General features: G+C 40.7%; 1 protein-coding gene across 5 annotated transcripts in view; it reads right to left on the bottom strand.

Moving 5' to 3' along the window:
• Positions 1-25,233, bottom strand: part of WDR7 (WD repeat domain 7) — a 352,599-nt gene that overhangs the window by 309,065 nt on the left and 18,301 nt on the right. For all 5 annotated transcript variants that reach the window (XM_019986705.2, XM_070779108.1, XM_070779109.1 and 2 more), the window contains exons 2-9: positions 20,757-20,928; positions 16,537-16,643; positions 14,726-14,804; positions 10,600-10,774; positions 7,818-7,894; positions 6,849-6,968; positions 2,724-2,869; positions 2,008-2,110 (exon numbers count right to left, since the gene is read on the bottom strand). In XM_019986705.2, coding sequence (XP_019842264.2) covers positions 2,008-2,110; positions 2,724-2,869; positions 6,849-6,968; positions 7,818-7,894; positions 10,600-10,774; positions 14,726-14,804; positions 16,537-16,643; positions 20,757-20,915 — 966 coding nt within the window. In that variant the 5' untranslated portion in view covers positions 20,916-20,928. The remainder of the gene's footprint in view (positions 1-2,007; positions 2,111-2,723; positions 2,870-6,848; positions 6,969-7,817; positions 7,895-10,599; positions 10,775-14,725; positions 14,805-16,536; positions 16,644-20,756; positions 20,929-25,233) is intronic.

The following is a 25,233-nucleotide window of genomic DNA, read 5'->3' as shown; positions in this document are numbered from 1 at the left end:
ATTCCATGGACAGAGGAGGGTGGCAGGCTACACCCCATGGGGTTGCAAAATGTCAGGCACGAATAGGCAACTAATACTTTTCACTTTTTTCATTTGATCACATTTTTTATAACCCACTTGAACCTAGCCTGATATGCTAGCTATGAGCTACTAGGAACAAAAACCATTCATTAGGATCTTGCATACACTTTCATTTTTAAAGCACATTATTTTCTGTTTAAGATCCTGTATCTTCAATGAGACCACCTATTTGAAAATACTAAATAGTGGTGGACTCCTAAATTTAAATTTTAGATGATTAATACACTAAAACTTGAGTATGAAAGTATGTAAGCTTATCCTGAAAAGCAGTTAAAAAACAAAATGCTTCAGTGCATAGTTATAGTTAAGAAATAATCTATATTCAGTATCAGTGCTAAAAAGCATTACCCTATAGAAATTACATGCATTAAGCACGGTCAATTATTTGATTTAACTTAAAGTCTGAAAATTACTAAAAGTTTGATAAACAACAAGCTTAACCAGGGAAAGTTGCTAGTATAACTTTTTGTTGTTATAACCAGTATTCTATATTACAATGTGTATCTCGCACCACATAATACATACATTTTAATTTAAAATGAATTGGTGAGCTGATACTTAAAGAAATATAATATGCATTTGTTTTGTTTCATGTTCATGTTTTGTTTGGGTTTTTTTTTTGCTGCGCAGTAAAGCTTGTGGGATCTTACTTCCCCAACCAGGGATTGAACCTAGGCCCTGCAGTAAATACCAAGTCCTAATCACTGGACAGACAGAGAATCTCCATCATGTATGTTTTCTACGTTGAGTCATTATCCCTTAGTTTAAGTGGAAGTAACTGTCTAGTTTGCTAGCTTTACTTGTCTAGCAATAAGTAGCAGTTTAAGTTAAGAGAATAAAGGACAGGTCATAAAGGATCTTAATTATACATGGATGGATAAATTCTATATATTCAAAATATTCATGGAAAATGGCAAAGGATCCCCTTGCCATTCCTCCACATAAAGATAGAACAAAATGCTCAGAATGAAAAAGTTATAGAAACCCAGATCATAAGTAAAGGAGCCTTTATTTCCAAACCAAAGCTTCTTTCTTAATGCTCAAAGAACACAGAGTTGAAAACCCATTACTAAGTGCATTTCAACTTTAAATTGATATTAAGTAGGTTTTTAGAAGCAATGCAGGAGACCTGGGTTCTATCCCTGGGTTGGAAAGATTCCTTGGAGAGAAGAATGGCAACCCACTCCAGTATTCTTGCCTGGGAAACCCCAAGGACAAAGGAGCCTGACGGACTACAGCCCGTGGGATCACAGAGTCAGAGACAACTGAGCAACTAACAAACACTCGAAGTCATAATAAAATCTGTTTTTTATAGAGAAAAAATTATTTTCTTCTTTATTTCTAATGCCTAATGATTTACATCACTACATGATTTGGGAGAAATACTGCAATATCTTATTTAAACAGTAATCAGTCAGCATTATTACATAATTATCTTTGTCATTCTAAAAGTACATCTGTCACTATATTTAGAACTGCATCAGTGTAAAATCAATTTATAACATCAATATGAATTTTATCAAGAAGTCATTGCCACTTTGTAATCAGTATAAGATCACTTTTATTCCTGGAGAAAAGTGAATGCCTATATTATAGGTATATTATGCATGCATGCATGCTCAGTCATGTCTGACTCTTTGTGACCCCATGGACTGCAGCAGACCAGGCTCCTCTGTCCATGGAATTTTCCAGGCAAGAATACTGGAGTGGGTTGCCATTTCCTCTTTCATATAAGCATATTATAAGCAAATGCACAAATTATGCTTATAATAACTGACCATGTCAAAATGTTTTACAATATCTAATAGAGTACCTTGAATGGCAATCAATCTTTGAAATGCTTAGCTACCAAAGACACTAATAATTATAGTTGCAGAAATTTTTCAACACAGCCACCAACTATAAATGATACCTGAAGAATTTTACCTCTTTATCTGTTCGATCCAAGAGGCTATGTTGTACTGGAGGAATTAAATTTTCAACTGCTTTCCCCACATCACTGCGGAATGAATCACTAGCTGGAAGGCAACTGAAAATGAGGAAAATACAACATTCAGTAAAAAAAATACTGACATTAAATATTTTATCATACCATATGATGAGTTTTTTTCACAATGGACAATATATGGATTTTTTATAGTTAATTTAATATAGGCATTATATTAAATGTTATTAAAATATCTTACTCAAATAAAAATCCACCTAATTGTTGTGCTCAGATATGAAACTATAATTACAAACTTACATTTTCAAGTTTTTTTTTAACCTAAATTAAATATTTATACTTTCAATATCTCCATACTTTCAGATTACATCACAAATTTGGAAATCGCTTGCTTTTTTTTTTTAAGAGTTATATTTTATTTGGTAGGAGTTTTTAGGACTTCAAATCTGGGAGACAGCATCTTAAGTAACCCTGAAAGAACTGTTCCGAAGAGGCAGAGGGGGAGAAGCCAAGTTATAAAAAAGTTTGCAACAAGGGGCAGGTAGTCTAAACATCAAAAATTATCGTTAATTAAGGAAAACCAGTTATCTCAAGCTAAGGAATTTAGCGCTTTTCTTTGTATGCAAGGCCTGGGCTCACTGAAATCATGCCATCTCTCGCTTTTGATCAAAGTCGTAACTCACTATTTATTGGATACCTGGCAGGTAGTCTGTAAATATAACTCTGCCCATTTTCAGTCCAGATGATGACTTTATCAGCCGAGACAAAGTCACCTCCTGTCCACGTCTGCCCGTTTTCACTCGGACCCGAGCACAACAGGGAGTAGTCTCCAGCATCAAATACCTACGAGGAGTAAGAGATTCATGTTCAAGTCCATGTTGGTGTCATTTAAGGAAAACACAGCAACATTTTAACTGAAATGAAAACTTCTAGAACCATATTTAATAACCTCAGGCCTTTACAGTTGACTACCTCAGTTAAAGACATTTTGTCAGTGAACCCTGGGGCACAGTTACCTTCAACAGGGCAACTATGACACATCCCCAGCCTCCAGTGGGCAGGCAGGAGACTGTGCCAGCAGGGGTCAGGGGTGCTCCCTCCACACAGACAGGAATCTTTAGCCTTTCTCATCTAAAGGGAAGGGTGCTCCATCACATGACAAGTACCCAACCTCCAGGATGCATGCTGAGGACTCCCAGTTTTTTCCTATACCCAGTAACAATGTTTCTAACGAAAACCTCTTAACATCTGAGTGTTAGAGGGGAATTCACTTTACCTTATTTCATCAACGTCTTAAAATAGTGTAAACAGGACATTAGCAGACTCAGTTTTATTATTAATAACTCTCACATACAATAGCCACGTCCTATAATTTCATCAGCAACACAAACTCCTGACCTTCTGTGACCTTACATTTACAAGACACATCCAAATCTGCAAAATGCCTTTACAATCATTTTCTCACGTGACTCTTAGAGTCATTGCAGGAGGCAGGCAGGCAGGCAGGCAGGTATCGCTAGAGACAAAAAGCTGACCCAGCAAATTCCCTGGCAGTCTAGTGGTTAATGATGCCGCACTTCCACTGCTAGGGGTGTAAGTTCTCAGTCCCTGGGCAGGGAACGAAGAACCCAAAGCCGTGAGGTGCAGGCAAGAGACAAAACGAAGCCTGACACAGACGAGGGTTACGGCACCTGCTCAAGGGCCCACGTCCCGCAAGCTGACAGGCTAGGACTAAACCCTCATCTTATAACAGCTAGCAGCATTTCCTACCTTACTCACTGAGGAAAGTACATACTGTGTTGCTAAAAAATTTCCCCAGGAGGAATGAGCAATTCAATGGCCAAGTTTTTATCTTATTTTTCTTTAAGGAAACAACAATGAAGTTGCTGTGCAGACAGTCTTGAGACAAGAACAAACCCCAGCCAAATTCACCATAATTTGCTCTAATATGTATCAGAAATACAACACTAGCACTACACGAATAGCCAAGAAAAGTCCAAGACAGAATTATGGACACCAGCCCTCCAGCCTTATGATCTATTAAAACAAATTACCAAACTATCAAAAACAAAGTAATCACAATATTAGTTCATAAATCAGTCCAGACAAATCAACAAGTCCATAAACAGGTCCTAGAAAAAATGTAGGAATACAGCATATTATAAAGGTACAAGAATCAAAAAATGATTATTCAACAAATGGCATTAGGAACTGCCGGATCCATTCTGATATCCATTGGAATAAAGATATAATTGGATCTACAGCTCACAATTCACACAAAATAAATTTCAGATTAAAGATTCAAAGGTATATAAAATAAAACCATACAAATATTAGGAAGAAAAAAATTTTTTTAATCTCAGCTTTGCTGAGCCCTTTAGAACATATCATCAATCATTTTTAAAACCATACAATAAAATATGACAATTTAATCATACAAAAATTGAAAACTGCTTTCTGGTAATAACTATCTGAGAAAGTCAGATAGTCTTGAGAGTCCCTTGGAGAACAAGGAGATCAAACCAGTCCATCCTAAAGGAAATCAACCCTGAATATTGGAAGGACTGATGGAAGGACCAATTCTGAAGCTGAAGCTCCAATACTTTGGCCACCTGATGCGAAGAGTTGATTCACTGGAAAAGAACTTAATGATGGGAAAGACTGAAGGCAAAAGAAAAAGAGGCTGGCAGAAGATGGTGGTCAGATTAGCATCACCAACTCAACATACATGAATCTGAGCAAACTCTGGGAGCCGGTGAAGGACAGAGAAGACTGGCGTTGCAAAGTCCATGGGGACACAACTTAGTGACTCAGTTCAGTTCAGTTCAGTTCAGTCGCTCAGTCGTGTCCGACTCTTTGCGACCCCATGAATCGCAGCACGCCAGGCCTCCCTGTCCATCACCAACTCCCAGAGTTCACTCAGACTCACGTCCATCGAGTCGGTGATGCCATCCAGCCATCTCCTCCTCTGTCGTCCCCTTCTCCTCCTGCCCCCAATCCCTCCCAGCATCAGAGTCTTTTCCAATGAGTCAGCTCTTCACTTGGTGACTAAACAACAACAAATCTACGAAAGTCATGCTGGTGGGCTGCAGCACCGTCCGCATGCTGTGTTTGTATGCATTTCCCTGATGATTCATGAAACTCGGCACCTATCTACATATTTCCTGTCTACTCGGCTTTGCTCTCTTAGCTATCTCGCATTGGGTGGCCTGCGTTTTCCTTCTTGATCTGTAGTTGTTTTTTAATTGATAACAGAAGAGTCTCTCATCATGTTGCATACCATGGCTTTCTTCTCTCACTCTGTGGGTTGTCTTTTCACTCTTGTGTGTGCATTTAAGAGAAGGCTGCCCTCACATGGATATAAAAGGCTTACAATGGGCACACAAGAAACTGGTATTAGCTACTGCCTCTGGGGAGGGGAAGGGACATATCTGGGGGGAAAGGGGTGCCTATTTTTCACTGTATCCTCCTGCAGTCTGTTTTCATTTTTATTTGGATGTGCTTTAAACTTTAAGACAAAGGAAGGATCCCAGATAGTGAACGACAGCTGAGCAGCTGCTAGCCTTCTTCTCTAAGCCTTTTCCCAAACAGCAGCCATGCAGCCCTTCCATGGTGAGGCTGCCCTCTGACGCAGAACAGCATGGCAGTGATGAGAACGGCGGCCGCAGCCAGGCTGCCTGAGCTGTATAACCTCAGTCATTTACAACCACCATCACTTGTATAACCTTAGCCAAAGCAGCCACCCCCCTCATGCCTCAGTTGCCTCATCTACAAAATGGGCAAAGCCACCCTTCCTAGAGTGAAAAGCAGCCTCGAAAGTGGCCCCACCGAGGGCCGACTCCTGGTTTTCCAATCTTGTGGAAGCCTCTCTCCTGAGTGCAGGCTGCATCCTGTGACGTTTCTAGAGAACTGAACGCGGCCTCTTGCTCACTGACTCGGAGGAAAGACAGCTGCTGTGCTGTGAGCTGTCCTAATGGAGAGGCCCACATGGCAGAGAACTAAGGTCTCCAGCCCACAGTCAGCAGGACCTGACGACTGTGAACCAGCAGGTGAGTAAATCTGGAAGCTGAGCCTCCGCCAAGGAGAGCCCTGGGACGGGGTGTTTGTCCCAGTCAAAACCCCTTCATCCTTCATCACACTCTGTGAGAGACCCTGGGCCAGAGGTACCCAGCTAAACCACGCCTGGATTCCTGATCACAGGAACTGGGTGATGATTCACATTTGTTGTTTTAAACGACTAACTTTTGAAGTAATTTGTTATGCAGGAATAGGTAACCAATATACCACCCCTCAGATTGTTATTTCCAAATAACACATGGAAAGCTTTGGAAAATATGGTAGGCACTATGGCAGGTGATCAAAACTTGCTGGCTCTTTTTCTGTCATGGAAACATTAAAGTCGAGCAATGTGAAAAGCAATATGCACCTCTCACCATGAGCTCTAAAGTGACAGAAGAAGACCTTCCTGACTCCAAGACGTCGGAAAAGGATGGCACTTGGGGATGAAAACCTACAAAGATATGTCCCAACTTGCAGAAGACTCACTGCCATTGCCCATGCCGCACTGACAGGACAATGAAGAACATGGCAGCAAGACACAGAAATTAAGAACTAATAAACACTGACAGAATCATTCTATGGACCAAATCAAAAAAAAGGCAACGATGTAGCCAAATTCCATACTTCAGAGTATATCAAAAACAGACCAAATATTTAAAATATTCTAAACCAAGCTTCTCCTTACAATTATCTTTAGAAGGCTGATAAACCAAAACCTTGAAGGGCAAAAATGCGGTTTCTTACTTAGGCACAGTTATCTTACCCTCCAATACTTGGAGCACACCACCAAAAGCGACCTTTGTGTGAATGCACAGAAAGAGATGCTTTGGCAATTCTGACAGTAAATCGGTTTGGATTCTTCCTCAAATATTGGCTCGGTATCCTGAAAAGAGAAATATTTGTAAAAACTTTAGGGTTGGCAGGATTGTCAATTTAAATTATCACACAATGATAAAGAAAACAAAACAAAATAAAGACATCACTTGATGTGCTCATCAATTTAGCCCCTCATGGTGAGGACTAAGGTAGTAAAAGGCAGCCAAAATGTACCCTAACGTCACGTGGGCACAGCGTATCTGCTACAAAGCTACTCAAGATTAACAGACTAACGAGAGGCAGAATGTCATCACTGGCAATGACAGATGCTAAAAAGTTTAGTTAATTTTCATTTCTGTCAGTTTTTTACATAAGCTTGTAGGTTTAAAAAAAAAAAAACATCATTTCCTTCAGTTTCTCCCAGATTCAATGTCTAAAAATTCCCTGACAGATGAGATTAATATCTCTTGCCAGATACTTGATCTGCCTTTCTTACTGATAAAAAGTAAGAAGGAATTCAAGTCTAAGGAACTCAGAGGACTAAAACTGGCTTTATACCCTTTTTGCAGTGGTTTGCTTTTTCCCCCCCGCCTCAAGCAAGCTACCTTTTCAATTTAAACAGAAGCAGCTGAGGAAAATCCTCTTCTGTGCTTCTCTACTCCATATCCTGTACAATATGTTTCTCTGTTTTGCATCCTTGATAAAGCATATGTCTACCATCAAAAGGAAAAACAATAATTCATGTACAGAGATAGCATTCTAGGGGAATCTTCTGCACTATGTCAATAAGACTATGGAAAAGGAAAGCTTTTTCTTTCCTCTTTAAGTAAAAAAGGGAAGCAGCCTATCATGACTACAATGTAAGACTCCTCAAGAACAAGAACAGAGAACTCACTTCAGGCCTCCTTTGTCTCACCTGCAGGTCACTTATTTCCGAGGTGACAATCCACACCTTCAAGATGCCCGTCACTGAGAGTGCCACCACGGTGTCCTCTAACCGAGAAGAAGCAGCAGCCGGTTACAAGTGTAATACGATTGCTTTCTACACGGGAACATGGTCACAACAGTGACGTGGACCATGGTTTGCTTTAATGAAACTAAATAACAGCATGTTTTACAATCAGCATGAAAACCTAATTCTAGGTTTTAGGAAATAACAGAAACCAGATTTTGAGACACAGGTTAATAAAGATGATCAAACACGTGGAATTCAAAGAAAACCTGTTTTTAGCTGCTTGATTTCTTATTTCTAACTTGCAGGCTTTAATAATTTCAAACATTCTTGATTACCACGTCAACAATTAACCTTAAAAAACTTTTTAAGAACAAATTTTAAAAATTAAAAAGCAACTTTTATTCTTCAACGTTAACTTTCATTTATCCTGGAGAAGCACATTCATATTGTGTCTTCAGGGCACACGTTTCCCCCTTCCCACCTACCTCACCTGCCTTGTAGACATGTTATTGCACACTACACTCTCCACAGACCATGATCAAGGGAAAGACATGATGTAAAACCTAAATCCATCAGGTTCGGGTGACGGAAAAGTCACAGCACCACAGTAGTATTCCTGAACTCTGAGAAAGCAGTCTAAGGTAGGCTCCAGAGCAACGGAGGGATGTGTTAAAAATCACATTTTCTTCACTGATTAACCACTGAACTGTGGATAACTGAACTAACCTACCTTAAATTCAATGTGCTTATCTGTAAGCAAATATAAATGAATAACGTAACGACAGCACTTACCTTAATAAGGTGTTGTGAGAATTAAGACACCACAGGTATAGCCCTCAGACCATCAGTACAGATTAGTCATCACTGTTATTGAAAAGAATTGCTTACTATCTTTCAGTAAAAACTTTATTTGTACTGCCTGGTTCCATAGGCAAGTTTAAGCGCTGAAATGCACTGATTACAATTCCATGATCACCGTATAAAGAAGCTAGAACTGCTCACAAATGTCAATTACAGTAAACGTGCGAAATACCAATAAATCCAAAATTCTCAAATCTCCACACACTAGAATATGGCAAAGTAGATTAAAAACATGCATGGTAGCAACGTTATAAATGGACAACATTTAGAATTGTATGTACGGCACAACATTTTCCATTACAGTTGCATTCTACCCTGTTCAGACCATAATACAACATATATATTTCACAGATGGCTATTTCCCACGCATTCCTACATAAGGCTTTATGTGTGTGTGTGCAAAGTCGCTGCATTCATGTCCAACTCCATGCGACCCCATGGACTATAGCCCACCAGGCTCCTCTGTCCATGGGATTCTCCAGGCAAGAATACAGAGTGGGTTGCCATTTCCTCCTCCAGGGGATCTTCCCGACCCAGGGATCGGACCCACAACTCTTATGTCTCCTGCATTGGCAGGAGGGTCCTTTACCACTAGCGCCACCTGGGAAGCCCTAGAGGCTTTATGTACCTGTGTACAAACTACTTCTGCCAGAAACATCACGACCCCACATCTGACAAACTCCTCTTCACCTGTCAAAGCTTAGATGAGACTTCATCGAATCTGGGGCCTTCCTACCTGCCCTCAAAGCCCCTTCACTGCCTTTGCTAATTCTAGCCTCTGTACTATTTCTCTGTCTTTTCACACGTTACACTGTGAAACTGCCATTTGTTTATATATCATCCTCCCTTCCTACAATTCGAGTCCTGCCAGTAGTTCAATCCTCTGCACCTAGAAAAGAGTAGGCACTCAATAAATATTTGTGCCATGACCGTTGAATAAAAAGCTATGGAAAACTCCCAGGGAAGGCAGTTCACCAATGGACATGACGTAACCCAGTGGTAAAAGCAAGCTCTCTGGGGTCCGTCTGGGCGCCAGTAAGCCACAGGCTTGCTCTGTGACCTTAAGTGGAGACTCCATCATGCTAAACTTCATCCGTCTCCTCATCCACACATCCTATGACGCAGTAGCTACATCACTGAGTGCTGTGAGAAGCGGTTACCGTACGGAAATGCTAAGCATGTGCCCAATGCTGGGAGCACTCTGTACATGAAGCCTCACGTCGATGGTGACAGCAGTTACAGACCAGCCTTCACAGCAGAGCACGCGACCACGAAGTCATCAGGAAGGGCTTACAGGAGTACACCAAAGGCACACACGAATACACATTCAACGGTCAGTATGACTATCCTTTTCCCGAACAATTTTACTTTTGCTCTCACAACTGGTACTGTCGGTTTCAACAGAAATGGAGAAAACACATTCATGTATGTCGAGCGTTAACTACACATCAAGCGCTCACCAGGAACGGTCATTAAACTGAATTGTGTATAATCCCCTCCCTTTTCATTACCTTCACATAAAATGGAAACACTTCCTACACCTCTTCATAGCAGGTAACCAAACCAGGCCCAAGAGATACACAAACTATGGTTCCTCCCAACACACCTCCAAGGGGTTAAGATCTTCCAATTCAGAAGATTCCTGACACGCTCTAAGACTGCCAAAAACTAGTGATTTATTCCTTGGAATGGAGATAATCTAACACTTTAAATCTCAGTTCAATCAAAGACTCCTTTACAAAGGTAGAGACAGACCATAAATCATGAGAGGCACTATTTCTTAAACTGAAGAATACAATATAAGCAAGTATATTATTCGATACACTCTAGAACCCTAGAGTAAGCTAACCATAGTGCAGAAGTTCCTAAAGGCCACACTGACCTTGTGTTCGGTGGGATCGAATAATACTCATGGAGCTGATCCAGTCTGGAGAGATCTTTGAGACTAAGGAGTATAATACTTCAAGGCTGGTGGCATCCACCACAAGGATTTCAGGATAATGACCGTGGCATAGAAGCCTTCCTTCTCTCTGACTTCCAACAGAGAACTGGTAGAACTAGAAGGAAAAAAATTGTAAGTGTTCTTTACTTAAGATACTTGATTCACATACATTCACCAAGCTTAGTAGGATGCTCAATTTCCCCAATAATATGTCCAGATATATAGTGCACACTACGATACATACAGTACATACATACTATATGGTCCATATTACATGTATTTATGGACACACATGTGCATACATCAAGTTACGCTAATATACGCAAAATATCTAATAAAAATTATTTTCCTAACATCTTATCTTCCCTTTTGAACTACTGTGGAGTAGAATTCATGATAATTCTTCTGTTTCGTCCCCCTGTAGCATTCTAAAATAAAATTGTTGAATGAATTAATAAAACATCTGAATAAAATCAGCTTCACAAACAAATCAAAGCAAAAGGGCAGCATGGGTGGGACCCAAAAGTAAGAAAGAGTTTTAGGTGAATGAGAATCAGTGAGTAGAGGTTTGTAATTACTAGTTATAACCAAATAAAGTTTAGAAGCAAGGATGATTCTATTCAAACAAAATCAGAAGTAAATTCTGTGTAACGCAAGTGTTATCTTAGACTAGAGTGCAAGACAACCATTATAAACGATTCTTGTAGTGCACATTTACACTTTGTGGAAGAAAAAGAGAGAAAGAACCAATACAGTGATGCAACACATGCTAAGAATAACTCAAAAAGATAAGAAGGGTTTCCAGCAAGCAAAGAGCAGAGAAAGAATGCCTATTAAAATAAGACCATCGACTTATCAAAGGACCCAACTTCCCTTAGCCTCAAAAAATAAATAAGTAAGTTATCTCTTAGTGGAATGATTCCCCTAGAAGATTTTTAGAAGTCTGGGACATCCAGTATCCAGACTATTACTTTCCAAGGGATTGAACCTTATACAAAATCACATGTGTTTAAGCGGGACACCACACACAGGACCATGCTGTAACCACCCCACAACTGGGGAGGCAAGGAAGAAACCAGATTCAGGCTGCTCCCACACTCATCCGTCCACTGCTCAGAGCTCAGCAGTGGAAGACAAGATTTTCTCAACTATGGAGTCCCCTGTACTGGGAGCACTTCATAAGGACACACATGGAGCACGGAGCACATTAAGGAAGCGCCAGGTAGCACCAGAAAACCCCCAGAGAGGGGCTAGCAAAACGCAGACTATCAGAAGGCGGGGACCACTAGATCTTGGGTCGACCCATGACCCACGATCTGGGCTCCCAGGGACTGCCAGGGACGCACACAGTCACGTGACTGCAGGCAGCCCTGGCCCACGAAAGGGGGACCGGGTGGATGGGAACGAGGGAGGGATGGATGCGGGGCGCCCCCAACACCAGCCAGGAAACACACGCGCACTGCAGTCACTAGAGAGCGCTCTGTCCTGAGGGCAGGGATAGTTTATCGGACCTGCCTGACTGAACGCCTCTCAACTTTGCTTTAAAGTTACACTCCAACCATCTTCCAAACACTAATTTAGCTTCCAAGACACTTTGAGATGGGCAAAAAAACGGTGACTTTAATGGAGAAAAAGGTTCTCCAAGTATTAATGAGGGATGCCCCCAAGAGTTCTTTTAATAACTTGGCACTTCCTTGTGATTTCAGTGTGCCAATGTCATCGAGGTTCACCATTTCTATGTACATAAAAGAACAACCTGCTTCTGGACCTGAGAAGGTGCGTATCACAAAGGAAACAACGGCCACACTAGCAAATCTGCCAAAAAGCACCTTCTCCTTAGGGATGACTGCCAGTCGGGCACAGAAGGCCTGCATACCAGATCTGGCGAAGAGGAGGCACTGAAGACACACTGATCAATTTCTCTTAAACTGTAAACCAAAAGTTTTTAAATCTTAAATTTTATAGCAGTCAATGTATTTACACCCAATGAGTCTGAATGACATTGATATATAATTTTTCAGTTAAATTATCTATAAAGTCAATGAATCTAAATGATATACTACCCCTTTTCTCTTTATAAATTTAATGACTCTTCATATGGTAAAAAAAAAAAATAATATAGGCCCTTTAAATAAAAAGCGTATGTCCTAGGAATTCCCTGGTGGTCCAGTGGTTAGGACCCCATGCTCTCATTGTCAAGGGCCCAGGTTCAATCCCTGGTCAGGGAACTAACATTCCACAAGCCATGAAAGTGAAATTGAAGTCATGTCCGACTCTTTGTGACCCCATGGACTGCAGCCTACCAGGCTTCTCCGTCCATGGGATTTTCCAGGCAAGAATATTGGTACAAGCCATACAGTGGGGCCAAAAAAATAAAAATCCAAAATGGATCACAGAGCTAAATGTGAATGGAAAAAAAATAACGTAACAAGCAATTAGAAAAAAAGCTGAACACCTGAAACTAACACAACATTGTAAATCAACCAGGCTTAATAAAAAATGTTTAAAAAGGAAAAAAAAAAAGCATATGCCCTAATAGCATTGAAGAAGCGATTTTTAAAAGGCTCTTCCAGGGCAATAAATAGTCACTAAAGATCTATATCACACTAACCATCTCTAAACATTTTCCATTGCTTTTCTAATTTGTGTTAGTACAGAAGGTTTTCTTTCTCAACAAATTATTTTGTTTGTTTTAAGGGAGGCAGTATGATGTAACGGAAAGAACAGAGTCCCCAGAGTCAGGTAAAGCTGTTCTGAGATCCTAGTGATGGGAATGACTCACTGTGAGACTGGGGCAAGTTATTTAATCACTCTGACTATCAGCCTCCTTACATGTAAAAGGGTATACTTCTATCTGATGCATAAGAATATGGGTGGGGCTAAATGAGACACCACACAAGGGTAGATATATGCTATAAATCTGAGTTCCCTCCTCTCCCTCTCCTTCCCCATTAAGACTATAAATCACATTTTCTATATACACTGCAATTTTCCCAACACTCAACGCAGTAAATGATGAGTAATCTGAAGCACAAAGAATTTGACAATTATGAAAGAATAAGGGGGAATACCAGGAATATGTAACTTCCTTGGTGGCTCAGATAGTAAAGCGTCTGCCTACAATGTGGGAGACCCAGGTTCAATCCCTGGGCCGGGAAGATCCTCTGGAGAAGGAAATGACAATCCACTCCAGTACTCTTGCCTGGAAAATCCCATGGATGCAGGAGCGTGGTAAGCTACAGTCCATGGGGTCACAAAGAGTCGGACACAACTGAGTGACTTCACTTTCACCAGGAATGTAGGCGAGAGGCTATAAATTGCTGTAAATTCCTGAGTTAAGTTAGGTATATGAAGGTCGCGTCTTTTATAGACCCAAGGCCAACTGCACAAGCAAGGAAAAGGGTATCGTCCAAAAAGTGGATTGTGTGAGACTTCTCTGATGGTCCAGTGGCTAAGAATCTGCCTTCCAAAGCAGGGATCAGAGGTTCAATCCCTGGCCAGGGAACTAAGATCCCCCATGTCTCGGGGCAACTAAGCCTGTAGGCCTCAACCACTGAGCATGCGCACCACGGCAAGAAAAGACCCAGAGCAGCCAAAAAAGGAAAAAAAAAATTTTAATAGATTGTGTCAGTCATGAGTGGAATCACAAAGGCTTTAGCAAGAGAGAATTCCATTATTTAGGACGTAGAACGCTCACCCAACCAATAAGGGGCTCCCGCGTGGGTAACCAAGACACCTAGCCAGAGCAGACGCAGCAGCGACGATGGCCTGCTCACACCTTTCAGCACTCGTCTCCGCCTCTTGGTCTTCCTCCCCCACTACACTGTCTTCTGAAGAAGACGTCAACTGCTGCAATTCTAGTCTTCCTGTCCCATTACCCATTCCCACCCATTTTTCATATAAAAAGAGAGACTTGGTGTTAAAAAAAAAAAAAAACACTTTTTATGGCAAAACCAATACAATATTGTAAAGTTAAATAAAATAAAATTTAAAAAAAGAAAAAAAAAAACACTTTTTAAACTGACCATCAGTGCTGAGTTGGCCAGTTGCAGAAATCAATACCAACCTGTATGCCAGTATGTGTGCAAGCTAATTTTGTAAATTCAATACATCTGCCATCATTCACGTCCCAGAGGCACATCTCCCTATAAAACAAAATAATCGCTGACTTTAAATCTGAGTTTTAAAAGCACGGTTCAACTTTGTCACAGTAGTTTAAAATTAAGCTTCCATTAAAATGGACATATTTCAGAAAAAGCAGCATATAGTCATTATTGCTGTTCACCAAAACTTCTGGCCCTCCCAGCCACCGCCTTAAATTCCCCTCCAGCCTAACCACCCCTGCCCCGATCCACATTCTTTCTGGATACCGGCGAGGGCTGCACTTCCTGGTTCCCTGTTAGCTGGTGGAGTCTCGGCAGCGGTTCTGGCCATAACTGGTAGGAGGCCCTCCAGAACTCTCCTCCTCTACCTCTGTGCCAGAGTGGCTGCTCTCTCACCCTCAAGCTCAGAGTAAGGATAATAATGAAGCAGAGCACAGGCCTAAGTGATAGGTAAAAGGGCAGGTGACAAAAACTAGAACGAAATGTTTAAACCATTCCAATTTTCCATTGATTATCAATGTAGCTAGAAAATTTAGCACTGCAAACACAAAACTTAAGGTCAACGGATTTCCAAATCTTGGCAAATTAAACCCAATATTCCAGTTTTGATTCCACATTTGCTGCAGAAATTTTACTGTAGTTCATGGGGTTGCAAAGAGTCAGACATGACTGAGCAACTGAACTGACTGAGCAAAAGAAAAAAGCTTTATCTCAAACTAAAGAGACAACGTTAAAAATTAGAAATGTCAATATGCCTTGTCCTTTAAAGAAATAAACTGAAGATTTATTTAACAGAGGAGAATATTAATAAAATGCAGTGATCCTGATAATTATTATAAGATGCCTTAGGGGTTCCCTGATAGCTCAGTTGGTAAAGAATCCACCTGCAATGCAGGAGACCTAGGTTCGATCCCTCAGTGGGGAAGATCCCCTGGAAAAGGGAAAGAATACTCCAGTATTCTGGCCTGGAGAATTCCATGGACAGTCCATGGGGTTGCAAAGAGTCGGACACGACCAAACAACTCTCACTTTCACTTTCCTATATCCCATGTGGTATAAACTTTTCAAAGGAAACTCACTTATTTGTTTAGAATATGCATTCTAATATGAACTTACCTGGTACTGCTTCTCAGCTACACAAGGTTCTTTTCAAATTCATAAATTATAGAGAGTTGAAGGGATAATTTCTTAAATAACTCTCTTCCGGTTCCCTGACTCTCTTCAATAACGTGTTTCATAAATATACAATTTTCTAAACATCCCAAAAGTTTTTATTCCCCCCATCCTAGGCCCTTCACCTGCTGTCCAATGACCTACCTTTCCAAAAGCAAGCTCTGAGACTTAGGAATGGATATAGCTATGTTAGTGTATTAACATACATCGATATAACTGATCAAACTTTTGTATGGCTTCATCTTCCAAATTCATGCTAACCTAGCATCACTGAGGTTTCTTAAAACTCTCAAAGTTGTCTGCCAACTCAGTAAAAATGCTATGGGGATTAACGACCATACTTTAACTTTTACGGTATTCTGAGTTTCTCAAAAGCAAGCCAAAGACATAACCATAAATTACAATGAAAGTACTATAAAAATCATTAATAAAGATAAAATTCATTTTGAAAACCATATTTCAAATAGCTTTATGTTGAGACAACTGATACATTTATTTAAAAGATACCCAAAAAATAAAATAAAATTCCCTACTTACAAATACACTGGTATTATTTGCATTAAAGACTTAAAAGGAAAAAAGCGAATGAGAAAACACTTACCCACTCTCAGATGCGCTCACAATATACTGTTTGTCACTAGACGCACAAGCTTTAGACAAACAGGTAATTGACGCCGTGTGACCAAACAACAGCGCTCGAGGGTTGACCTAGAAATACACAATATGTTTTCTAAAGTAATCATTCTTAGGAATTCTGTTAAATATTCAGTATAAATGTACAGATACAGATTTGAGAAGAACTGCTCAGGACACCAAAAACTAACAGCAGCAGAACAGTGACTCCCACCAATTCAATGCTCACAATCACCCCAGTAGTAATAAAGTCGAAAGTGGAACAGCAAGAGGTGACATTACCTGCCCAACATACAGAGAGGGATGGAGCCAAGGTTTAAAGCAGGGCAGTGTTTAGCACAGAGCTCGAGTGCACAGAGAAATCAGGTTAAGAATGTGAATTAGCATATAAAATAATTTCTCCTCACTTATTTTTAAAAATAATACTTTCCATGATCTGAAAGCACATTTAGAGCCTCTAGACTGACATCCCAAACACAAAAAATAGAGAACAGGTACACTTACCAAGAGCTGGTATCAACGTTAACTATCAGGAACCAATAATGACTGTCACAGACTAACGATTTACTGCCATAGTGCCTTTGAAAGGATGGCTTAATACCCACTATTCTAAAATAGTCTGGCAATCAGCCTCCAAATTCATCTACTTTGTACCAAACATCATGCTATTATTTTAGGTGATATCAGGACTTTAAGTAATTTCAGGATATATTTCTTAACATTTTATACATATACAAATAATATTTATAACATATGTACCAGATATAAAAAACATCTAACCACATAGTCAATACCCAGCTTAAGAAAAGAGAATGATTAATACCTTTCATGTTATCAGTTTTGGAATCAAAATCACCTTAGTCATATTTTGCAGAATTATAATTGAAAGAAAAATACTACCATTGTTTATGGTTAGAATAGGCCTAGAATGTTTTCTCATACAACCAACCCCATTTCCAAACAGAGATTCCATATTCCTCCACTGGAAAAAAAATGCTTTTGGTCAATTCTTTAATTTTTCCCAAGAAAATCAAATTTACCAATGGTTAGTTTTATTTTCAATGTACATGGCTTTGCTAGAAAATTCCATTTTCAGTCATAATAAAGTAACTAAAATTGACTGTACTCTCACCAAAACCTAGAAAGATGAACAAAAATAAATGAATGAAAAAAAGCACATAATCATCTCATAGGGCAATAAAAGCATTTGACAAAATTCAATATCCTTTCCTGATTAAAAACTCTCAACAAATTGGGTGTAGAAGCAATGTATCCTAACATAATAAAGGCCATATGGAACAAGCCCATGTAGAAAACACTAAAAGCTTTTCTCCAAGATCAAGAACAAGACAAGGATGATTACTCTTGACATTTCAACATAATATAGGAGGTCTTAGCCAGAGTAGTTTGGAGAAGGCAATGGTACCCCACTCTAGTACTCTTGCCTGGAAAATCCCATGGACAGAAGAACCTGGTGGGCTGCAGTCCGTGGGGTCGCTAAGAGTTGGACACGACTGAGCGACTTCACTTTCACTTTTCACTTGCATGCATTGGAGAAGGAAATGGCAACCCACTCCAGTGTTCTTGCCTGGAGAATCCCAGGGACGGGGGAGCCTGGTGGGCTGTCGTCTATGGGGTCGCACAGAGTCGGACACGACTGAAGCGACTTAGCAGCAGCAGCAGCCAGAGCAATTGAGCATCAAATAAAAAATAAAGCAACCAAGTTAAAAAGAAGAAGTAATGTTTTCTCTGCAGATGACATGATCTTATATGTACAAAATCTTAATGACTCAACCAAAGACTGTTAAAACTAATGAAGAAATTAAGTAAAGTTGCAGGATACAAAATAAACATCCAAAAAGCTGTTGTTTCTATAACAACAAGTTATCAGACAGAGAAATCAAGCAATCCCACTTACAGTGGCATCAAAAAGAATAAATTACTTAGAAATAAACTTAACCAAGGAGGTGAAACACCTGTATTCCAAAAATTGTAAGACACTAATGAAAGAAATGGTAAACTAAATAAGTGGAAAGATACCCCACATTCTTGGGTTGGAAGAATTAATGTTGTTAAAAGGTCCATACTACTCAAAGCAATCTGCAGAGTCAATGCAATCCTATCAGAATTCCAATGGTGTTTTTCACAGAAATAGAAAAAACCTTGATGAAATTTGTGTAGAACCATAAAAGACACCAAATGGCCAAAGCAATTTTGAGAAAAAGCAAACTTGGAGGCTTCATATAATGAGTACCAACATAATTACAGGAAAAGTAAAAATGTGGTGAAAGTGAAAGTGAAGTCGCTCAGCCATGTCCGACTCTGTGCGACCCCATAGATGGCAGCCCACCAGGCTCCCCCGTCCCTGGGATTCTCCAGGCAAGAACACTGGAGTGGGTTGCCATTTCCTTCTCCAATGCATGAAAGTGGAAAGTGAAAGTGAAGTCACTCAGTCGTGTCTGACTCTTAGGGACCCCATGGACTGCAGCCCACCAGGCTCCTCCGTCCATGGGATTCTCCAGGCAAGAGTACTGGATGGGGTGCCATTGCCTTCTCCGAAAAATGTGGTATACTGTTATATTTATACCTTTCTATTTTTATTTCACCATATTCCATAAGAATTTGTCACAGTTATTAATAAACATTTCAGATATAACTAGTACAGAGATATATAAGATAATCTGTTCAACTGATGAAAAAAAAAAATCCATCCTCAAAGACCACAGTTCAAAAGTGACAGTTATCAAGTTGTCAGTGGCAAGGAGTGATGTTTAGGATTAAAAGATGTGATGAGACAGTTCTTAAGACTAAACACCAGCACTAACGTTCCAGTCTGGGACCCTGAGGCCACTAGTTCTACATTCAGACATCATTCCACACTCCTTTCTTTTTCTTTTAGGTTTTTTTCTTTTCTATTATCTGAGATGCTGTAATTATTCATTAAATAAATCCTTACTATGTACAAGCACTGTGGTAACTGCTTAATATAACTTCCCTCACAGAATCCTTACCGAAACCTTGTGTGTGACCCTATTTTAAACATGAGGAGATGCAGGCATGAGACAGGTAAGCAAACTGCCCAAAGGCACACAGCTAGACACCAGAGTAGCCAAGATTCGAGCCAACTTCATTTGCCTGCAATGCTGAGCTTTTACCATGACGTTCCACTTCTTTCATTATTGCCATATATTATAAAATTTCCTGCAATTATAGTTTTATTCTCCAAAATGATACCTCTACAGGTAGTGGAAGCAATAAAACTTTGTATATGGGAGATAATACCTATATTAACAAGTTTCCCTCCTTTACTCTTATCTCCATCTCTCTACGTACTCACGAAATACTACTTCTGCAATTTCTCTCTGAAATTTTATTTTTTATTTTTTGCCACACCACATAGTATGTGGTATCTCAGTTCCCCGACTGGGGATTGAACCCGAGCCCCCTGCAGCGGAAGCACAGGTGCTTAACCACGGAACTACCCAGGTGCTTGAGACGATGAACATGTTCTAAAGCTGGCTGTGGTAATAGCTGCACAACTCTGAGAACAGAGTAAAAATCATTAAATTGTACACTTTGAAGGGTGTATTGTATGATGTAAATTTTATCTCAATAAAGCTTTTAAAAAGTTTTTTACTTATAAAAGCAACTTGTTTGCCTCCACATTCCATGACAACTATCACCCCATCTTCTCTGTTACTCCTTACAGAAAAATTCCTGGGGGGGGTTGTCCAAGATTGGAGGTTAAAATATGGAAAAAGGGCGTCTGTGCACAGAGAGCGCCCAGGAGCAGAGCACACAGCAGTAAAGAATGGCAAAAACACACACCCTGATTTTTGTACATTTTTACAAAGGTTTTCTCTCTTCAAGACACTGATCTTAGAAGGCTCAAAATTGTTTTTTTAGTATCTTTTTGGAAACTTCCTTCAATATGGTTAGAAATTTTCTGAAAAAATCTTAAATGTAACATAGTAAGCCAGGTAGGATAGCTATTATAATTGGGAATCAAGCCAAAAACCAGCAGAACTCAACTCTGCTGAGTAATCTTGATAATCATTCTGAACACCAATTTTAGTCAAAATGTATCTCATAGAAAATACAGAGGTAAAATTATTCTGGAACTGTGTTATTTTTTTCTTAAGTAGCTTTTTGCATGCAAAAAGTGCGATCGGCATTTCAAACACTCACGTCCAAGTCTACGGAAAGGTCCCAGAGGCATATCTGCCCGTCGTGGCAGCCGGTCACAACCGTGGCCCCGTCGTCCGTCAGCAGCACGGCGGAGATGCAGTGCGTCGGGGCTCTGCGGCCCCACAGGACAATGGGCAGCACGAGGCTGTTTCCTGCCATCCTGCCGGCAAACCTGGGGATGCGGTGAGAGCAATGTTAAACGCTACAGTATTTCCCTCTAAAACACATCACACACATTTACTTTGAAGCCCACTTGAACTTCCTTAGTGCCCAAAACTCCCCTAAACATCATGCATGCATGCTAAGCAGCTTCAGTCGTGTCTGACTCTTTGCAACCCCGTGGACTGTAGCCTGCCCAGCTCCTCTGTCCATGGAATTCTCCAGCCAAGAGTACTGGAGCGGGTTGCCATTGCCTTCTCCAGGGGAGCTTCTTGACCCAGGGATAGAACCCAGGTCTCTTGCAGGCAGATTCTTTACTGTCTGAGCCACCAGGGAAGTTTCATGCTATTAGCTGAAATATATTCTAATCCATTAGCACAGGTTACCTTGTCACTGTGCTTCCTGTAAACCAGTCACTCTCAGATTCCTCCTCTCAGACTGGCCTGTGGGAGCTCACAGTCGGTCTGGGCTGACAGAACCTGAATCCAGGGGCTGCTCTGCTGGCTAGCCGGGGAGCCTGGGCCCCCGCCATCAGCCATCTGCCTGCCCCCCTCACTGCTTTTCCTGTGGGGATAACAGTGCCTCACAGACCCTCAGAAGAGCCCTGCCAGCTGGGCTGATCTAATGGCCCCGAGGGCCAGGCAATGATTGGTTTGATTGTTTTTATTTATTTATTATTTGCGGACGCACTGGGTCTTTCATTGCATGCGAGTTTTCTCTCGTTGGGGCTTCCCTGATAGCTCAGCTAGTAAAGAATCTACCTGCAATGCAGGAGACCGGGGTTCCATCCCTGGGTTGGGAAGATCCCCTGGAGAAGGGAAAGGCTACCCACTGCAGTATTCTGGCCTGGAGAATCCCATGGACTGTATAGTCCATGGGGTCGCAAAGGGTCGGACATGACTGAGCAACTTTCACTTTCAGTTTCTCTACATGTAGCTGGGGAGCTCCACAGCACAGGTTGATCAGCTGTGTCACACAGGCTTAGCTGACCCACTGTGTAGGGAACCTTCCCAGACTAAGGATCAAGCCTGTGTGGGGAACTGACAAGCACTAGACCATCGGGGAACCCCATGATTGACTTGATTTTTAAGTGGCAACAAAAGATATGTGTATAATCTAGACACTGTAGAATCTAAAACTGTCTTAGGAACTTTTCAGAAACACTTCAAGGAATAGCCATTTTCTATGAAAGAAACTAGTTTAATACCTATGGTTTCATTGCTGGTTGCTTTTAGCAAAAGTCTTTTCTTTAATCCACTACTTATACTCTTTAAACAAATAAAAACTAAAACAAAAATCCACTCCCTGGAAAGATAATGAGGCAAGTAAAAAATTATGAATGACATTTACCAAATACAATCTATTAATACTGCATCTTTTATTTTTTGTTTGAATTAATGGGTTTCGTGCTATAGTGTTGGAGAAGAAATCAAACCAGTCAACCCTAAAGGAAATCAATTCTGAATATGCATTAGAAGGACTGATGCTGAAACTCAAACTCCAATACTTTGGCCTCCTGATGTGAAAAGTCAACTCATTAGAAAAGACCCTGATGCTGGGAAAGATTGAAGGCAGGAAGAGAAGGGGACGACAGAGGATGAGATGGCGGGATTGCATCACTGACTCAACGGACGTTAGTTTGAGCAAACTCCAGGAGACGGTGAAGGACAAGGAAGCCTGACATGCTGCAGTCCATGGAGTCACAAAGAGTCGGACACAACTTAGCAACTCAATAACAAAATGGCTTTCATCAATTTGTTTCTCCCCAAACTTCATTTGTTTGCTACAACAAGTAAAAGGGACGCATTTGAGGGGAAAATCCCAACTTCCTTTCTTATTTATAAAATCCTTTATGTACCATGTTCAGCAGTTCATAGACTACCATGACATTAACAATTATTTCCATATTCCTATTAACATTAGTAAATGAAACAAAGCACTGAGCCAGTTTTAACAAATTGCGTACAGCACGCTACTGGCTGAATAACATTTCCACCAGTGACTTTCTCAAAAAGGGAATCTGGAAGGAGTTCACTTCTCCATGGTGACAACATTCATTTTTAAGATGTATCACCGAAGATTTCTCTCAACTAAATAAGCTCAGAGCAACTAACACAACGTGCTGAGATCAAGAAAGAACGCCGGGGACTCCTGGCAAGCCATCGTCAGGCCCTCACACTTCCACTCCAGGGGACAGAGGTTCAGACCACAGCTGGGGAACCCAGATCCCACACGCCATGTGATGCGGCCAAAAAGTGAAAAGAAAGAAAGAACACCATTTCTCTCGATAGGTGAGGACTCCTATTCAATGCATCTGCCTAGCTTGAAGAGAACGCAAATACACAGATTCAGGACTAAGGAACATGTGTGCGACAGGGAGCTGTATTTGTTCTGGTACAACAGGAAGGAACGTTCTGGTATTCAAGTGACAAGGAGCTCAAGGAAACCTGGAAGAAGAATGCATTTCACAGCCCTTAAAATAAGTGAAAACAATTGCCTGTAACATGACAAAGATATTACTGTATGCTTTCCTAGTACATCATCTTATGTGCTACAATAACTGTTCATCCAAGGAATTAGGCAAGATCTGTCCAATCAACTTGGGAGAGAGGGGGAACCAGAATTCAAAATTCACTGTTGTATTTCCAAGGACATGAGATTGAATAAACTAACCTGTCCTGACCCCCAGATATATACACCCTGCCAAATGACCTTAAATTATACACAATCCTGGATCTAAACAGAAAGTGCCTACTGGGTGAAATATTTAAAAGTTGAAAAGTCATAAAAGAATACCTGAAATAAAGCTGTAGTGAGAGGTCACGATCACTAACTGATACTGATCTGTCTTACTGCTCGGATTAGGGTGGTCCCAGCAACATACAGAAGAAACAGAAATAATTTCCACACAAATACTAATCAATCAAAGGCCCCTGGTGTCAGACTGGAAGATGGTATTAGAAGAAACAGGAGAATAAGAGTCCAGATCTTATCTAGAGTTGGGGGGGCGGGGGGTGGGGGGGGCAGGGGGGGATGGGGGGGAATGACAGAAAGTCTTATTTATAGGCTTCAAGTGGAGAAAGAGATTTGTGTTCCTGAGTCTCAGACCAGACTTGATAGAAAAGCCTCCTAGATAAGAAGGTATTAAATCAGAGCTGGAGGCAGACTGTAGGGAAATGGGTTTTGAGAACATTCAAAAGTTGGAGGCAGAGAAAACTGTCAAGTTACATTTGGGTATTGGCTCTGCCGTCTCTCCTCAGACAAGGAGACAGCCTTGCTAAGATGCTATGTGTCAGGAGAGCTCAAGGATATTTTTTAAATAGGGGAGCTCATCCTTTATAAAAAGTCCTCCAACTCTAGACTAGACTCTCAGTTAGCTAGGAAAAACAAACTTCCTACTTGTATAAGGCCATGGTGTTTTGAGTTACACATAAACATATGATCTTTCTCACTGCATACTCAAATACACTGCATCTTCAGAGTGTGTAAGAATAAAACCCATGGCATAAAGGAAGAGGTAAGAAGAATGACAAGAAATTACTGTGAGGAAAGGAGGGGGACTTTTTTGGGGGTGAGAGAGAACAGGGAGACAAATAACCACCATCACCCTGTGACTGGGGGCCAGGCCCCTCCACACACTGGCAGAAGGTAAGGAAAATTCATCACTAGTCAGCCAACATGTGAAAGATGAATGTGACTTAGCTGGCTTGGGGTGGGACATGGCAAAATGTCTATATATTTAATTTTTATACAAGCCCAATCTATAAAAGTTAGTCCTGCCTAACTTCTAAGAGAATTCAAGGAATTTATACCCCCACAAAACCCAGTGATATTTCCTTCTAGCTCTAAAATGTGTTAGCTCTTATAGTCAAGATTCCTTTAGACAGCCTGCTGCTGCTGCTAAGTCACTTCACTCGTGTCCGACTCTGTGCAACCCCATAGATAGCCTAGGTCCTCTTAATTTCTCTACACATTTTAAAATTAGATTGTAAATTTCTGCAGAAAAGCTTGCTGAGATTATAACTGGCGCTGCATCAAATTCATATAGCAATTTGAGGAGCACCGACTCTGCTAATGTTGATTAAATATGATTGGTGCAAGGGACTTCCCTGGGGGTCCACTGGTTAAGACTCCGTGCCTCCAGTGCAGGGAGCACAGGTTCGATCCCTGGTCAGGGAACTAAGACTCCACATTCCCAAACAAAATTAATCTTCTTAAAAAAGAGGAAATCAAATAATTTTGTGGCTATTTCCTGCAAGATTCTTAATTCATTCTATGACTTTTCTAAGAGAATAACACTTTTCTTCTGGAAAACAAA

This window comes from Bos indicus, chromosome 24 (genome assembly GCF_029378745.1).
Source record: "Bos indicus isolate NIAB-ARS_2022 breed Sahiwal x Tharparkar chromosome 24, NIAB-ARS_B.indTharparkar_mat_pri_1.0, whole genome shotgun sequence".
Lineage (NCBI taxonomy): Eukaryota > Metazoa > Chordata > Mammalia > Artiodactyla > Bovidae > Bos > Bos indicus.
This window is presented reverse-complemented; position numbering and strand designations above follow the sequence as displayed.